This window comes from Tachypleus tridentatus, chromosome 5 (assembly GCF_004210375.1).
Source record: "Tachypleus tridentatus isolate NWPU-2018 chromosome 5, ASM421037v1, whole genome shotgun sequence".
NCBI lineage: Eukaryota > Metazoa > Arthropoda > Merostomata > Xiphosura > Limulidae > Tachypleus > Tachypleus tridentatus.
In genome coordinates, this window is record NC_134829.1 from 36,267,957 (window position 1) to 36,272,914 (window position 4,958).

At 38.1% G+C, this 4,958-nt stretch overlaps 1 protein-coding gene across 1 annotated transcript; it reads left to right on the forward strand.

Annotated features, from left to right (window-relative positions):
- Window positions 1–784: 784 nt before the first annotated feature.
- LOC143250940 (uncharacterized) lies at window positions 785–4,406 on the forward strand. Its single transcript, XM_076502167.1, has 2 exons — window positions 785–1,057; window positions 1,894–4,406. Exons 1-2 carry the CDS (start codon window positions 928–930, stop codon window positions 2,964–2,966), a joined length of 1,203 nt encoding a protein of 400 aa, XP_076358282.1. The 5' UTR covers window positions 785–927; the 3' UTR covers window positions 2,967–4,406.
- Window positions 4,407–4,958: the final 552 nt, after the last annotated feature.

Sequence of the window (4,958 nt, forward strand, 5' to 3'; positions counted from 1 at the left end):
GATTTTTTTCTTCAAGGAGATTTAATTTTTTAAACACAGAAATCAGTATCAAAATTCTAGATAAGGCTCGTTGAATGTTTAGAATTGTTCAAATGGTCCCGTTACATAGCTCTAAGCAAATCTTCGGCCAAGGTTTTGTTCTTGATTACCTCATTAAACTGGAACCTTTGGTTGTGTTGTGAATTTATTTCTTTGTAATATCTGAAGGCACACACAAATTCAATGGAAAAATATGGTTATAAATTAAGTAACTTTTTTTTAAAAATAAAAAGATATAAAGTAATATATCAGCAGTACTGGAACAAAAACTGCCTCAAAATTCTGGCCCCTTTCTCCGTTCCCCTTTTTAAAAGTTACTCCCACAATAGAGATAAAAAAAATCCATGCTCAACATTTGATAGTCGTTTGTAACTCGGACCAGGAACACGGACTAAGAGTGAGGTGATTAACAGAAGCCAAGCCTCGGCTCACGAGTACAGCCTGCCGGCATCTCATACACCTGTTTCCGATCGCTGTACTGCTCTCCGGCCGTGCTGTCGGCGTTGCTTTCCACGCAGCTGACAGGACACAGCCGTTTGCAATCGTAAGCACCGATTGGATAGCAGCTATCAACAAGAAGGACACAACTATCAAACTATTGGTTAAAACAGTCTACACCTGCGGGAAGGAGGAGAAATAGGGTGCTATCGGCACGTTGAAAGTAGTGGCATGCTGAAAGCAGTCTTCAGTGGAATCGCCAAGCTCGCAAGTAGGAGATGTTTGTCGCCTTCCTACTAAACCAAAACGAACTAAAGACGTAATATCCGCGTTACGAACAACGAACCAGTAACACGTCCCTCGTAAATTGAGGTGTAAAATATTCATGTAAGGAATACAGTGCCAAGAGCCAGTAGAAACCACTGTGCCAAAGACAAAGAAACAAGAAAAATGCCAAGATCTTTCCTCGTTAAAAAGAACCAGTTCTTGCGTGGATTCTCTGCATTAAGACGTCCGGAAATGGAACAAGAGACGGAACAGTGTTTACTTCCCTTACACATTCTCTCACCTCCATCACAAGGTATGCAACTACAAAATCGACAAGGTCTATTTCATGAGACCACATGCTTTCGCTTTTATTGATTATTGTTTACCTTAATTTCGACAGTTCACGCGCACGTGTAAAGTATTGTGTAGGTTTTTATCAAATGAAATTTATAATTATAGGCCAAACTAGATTAAATAAGAATGTCTTCTCTGTTTATTGAATATAAATATTACGATACTTCGTCTTTCTAATAATCCAACTTTACGTCGTGTTATACACAATCGTCATTAATATAGTTTGTAGTTGTAGGTTCTGTTTTGACGTATCAGTCATGTGCGTCTTGTCTCAACGTACCAAAAAATAACAGTTTTCATAACGTGAGAAAATAGGTAGGTTCAAACAGTCTTAATATAAAACGTAAAAAACCCTATAATTTAATGTTTTGATGCATAGAGAACAAGTTAAACTGTTTAAAATATAAATTGTTTTGATTGGTTTAACTGCGACATTTGAGTTTTAACACACTGTTTAGAATATGATAACTAGTTTTGATTCGTTCAGATACTACATTTGTTTCTGACGAAGTGTTTAGGATACGAATACTTGTTTTGATTGGTTCAGATTTTGTTTTCTTTTGACACTGCTTAGGATATGATAACTTGTTCTAATTGGTTCAAATGTTTTGTTTCATCCACAATTCTACCCGCTGTTCTGTTTTACGTTTGTATGATGACTTACAGTGTAGAATATATTTCTGAATTAGAATTTAAGTCAATAATTACTTTAACGAGAAACATTAATATTTCTTGTGATGTCTGTCGGATTATGAAACTTGCTTTGAAGTAAAGTTGTAACAATTGTGTTTTCAGAAAATAACGTACCTTTTGACCTGAGCCTCAAATCGAGACTGGATCGTTCATCTACTGACAGCTCAGTTCAAGACACCCAGGAAAATCTTCCTCCTTCAAAAATTCACCCAAGGCTCAGGTGCCAGTGTAAGCTGTGCTTGTCCATGGTAGCGACACCCCGTCTTGGTGAGACACCTGTGGTGATGACAACATCTGAAAGCTCCTTTCCTATGACTTCCATTAGGCTTAATGGTCATCGTTCGGGTTGGGCTCATCATCCGCCATATTTTCCCTTTAACTTCCCAGTGTATCCTGTTAGCCAGCATTTCATCCGTCCGCCGTCATTTTCGGAGCTTATACATAATCGAACCTCCCCCATTCGACCGGATGAGCTAGCCTCTCCATATCCAATGAACTGTGAGAGAGTATCCCCGCAAAGCTTCTACGATGGTCGGTGTTCTCCACCTTCTCGGTCTTTAGGCACACAGCTAGAAAGCTCTCAACGAGAAATATTGTACAAATGGGTAGACGACGAGAGGAGAGGGTCAGTTTCCTCGGGCTCGCCCCGAGAAGGATCAGACAGCGACTCCGGGCAAGACGTGAGAAATAAGCCAAAAAAGTCGCCAGATAACTCTCGATATCAGTGTTCGGATTGTAAGAAAAATTACTCTACCTACAGTGGCCTGTCCAAACATCAGCAGTTTCACTGTTTCACCTCAGGGAAAAAGTCCTTTAGTTGTAAACACTGCGACAAGGTTTACGTCTCCCTTGGGGCTCTCAAGATGCACATCAGAACTCACACCCTCCCATGTAAATGCACGTTATGTGGCAAAGCCTTCTCCCGGCCATGGTTACTTCAAGGTCACATCCGGACCCATACTGGAGAGAAACCTTTCTCCTGTCCGCACTGTACCCGAGCTTTCGCCGATCGGTCCAACCTGCGGGCTCATCTCCAGACACACTCGGACGTCAAGAAATACAGGTGTAAGTCCTGTAACAAGACCTTCTCTCGCATGTCGTTGTTGGTGAAGCATGAGGAAGGTGTATGTGTCAGAACCACCTCGGTGTTCATCGACCCTCCCAGTATGGCCTAGCCTAGCGGGGTCATCACGATGTCCGTGAATATTGTGGTATTTCCATATTGACTGTTGTAATGTTAAACCTATTCGGTTTCTTCGACCACAATAACAACTATAAAGCAAGTGTATACTTGCGAAGAAACACTTTATGTTTGAAAAACAAAACTATTAGAGTATGTATTTTTTTTTTAATGTTTTCGTTTCTGTGTTTTAAATACTGTTTTCGTCTGTTTTCCTCCCTAGTCTAAGCGTGAGGTTATACGTCATGGAACGAATCTCACTGACACAAATTTCTTGTGCCAAATTTAACAAATGATCCACAAAATAAACCTGATTTATGGAAACTTTTACTCACTGCTAACGGAAGATTTATGCAAGTTCGTAAACTATGCCTTGTGTAGGTGCTTCAAGAAACAGCTATTGTCTCTTGTTTAGGTTTCGTTATGCCGTGCCGTAGGTGTTGTTTAAGATAATTTACTATCTTAGATATCACACAAGTAACTAATTACATAGCCTAGAATACTTTCGACCAACGATAGTTGTAGTTTTCTGTTAATGTTGGGTTTTCCCTGTAGACATTAACGACTTTCAAGGGTCTAGAGTTTTTAGAGCAAGGTCGCCTCGTAAATCACCTACTTTATACAGGATGGACAGAACACTTCCCTCCCCATTTTCGGCCTCCTCCCTTATTGGTCTCTATGGCATTAGTGATATTTCGTGGAGCACGTCACATACCAGCATGCACGTATCTCTGGACAGCCACTACTTTCACTCAGTTAGTAACGACTGTGTTAATTTCCTGGTAGTTTCGTTACGACTTCATTTCTTAATTTTTTTTAAAAAAACCTGTTCTCAGATGTGCTCTGGGAAACTAGTAGGTGTGTAAGGATGGGATAGGCAATGTAACCAGTCAATCCTGCTTTCTAAGAGTTTGTTTCAGAGGGTTTTCCGTCTAAGAAATCACAGAAATAGTAATTCTCAGTCGGGAGTTTGTTTGTATTGTCGATGTTGTCTGGTGTCCAAGAGAAGGTATAGACACTGCCCTGCCAGTCTTATAACATATTTCATCAATAGATCTTTCATTGAGACACTTTAACACGCACCAACCTGATCTAAATCATTTGTGAACAAACATAAATAGTACCTCGAGCAATTAACAAAGCAACAATTACTAGATCGAAGTAAATCACCATAATGTGTTGTAATATTTTCTGGCATGTATCACTTTCCCGCGGAAGTACATTTGACATAGTTGATGTTGCTAGGAGAATGAGACGCCCTCTGGTAGAGCTTTAGTTAAATGTTTGCAAACAAATGTAATATTCAATCACGGAACATTAATGTATTATTTTTTGCTTTATATATGTGTTATATTTGTTGTATTACGTGAAATGGTTTCAGTTTTTATACGGCTGCCATACATAGATTCAATGTGTGGACATGTGTTATCATATAATAATTTCTGTAAACGGTGTAACACCTGCACTAGTCAGTACTTTAGCACTTAGCTCCCATGTTTAGCATCTTCAAGCGTAACTTTTTAGTGTTTTGTTCGAAATTCTACGGATTTGCTCAAACAAAAAGTTGCTCAAAATAGCACATTTCATCTTTTTTTTTTTTAAATACAAATCATATTATTTAGTTTACGATTTTCACTGATATAATTTATCAGTCTTTGCAAACAAAATATTCAAGTACTGCTTCGCTGGCCAATCACATTCCAGAAGTTAAACAAAAGGTCAATATTTCTTTAATATTACTTTGTTGGAGTTTTTTTTATTGTTGTTGTTGGAAGGAGTATTAATAAACTTTTAATAATAGAACTTTGTAGGATAAGTTATGTTGATTTCAATTTTAAATACAATTACTTACTTGATATTAAACAGTTTCTTTGTTGGATAAGTTATGTTGATTTCAATTTTAAATACAACTACTTACTTGATATTAAACAGTTTCTTTGTAGAATAAGTTATGTTGATTTCAATTTTAAATACAACTACTTACTTG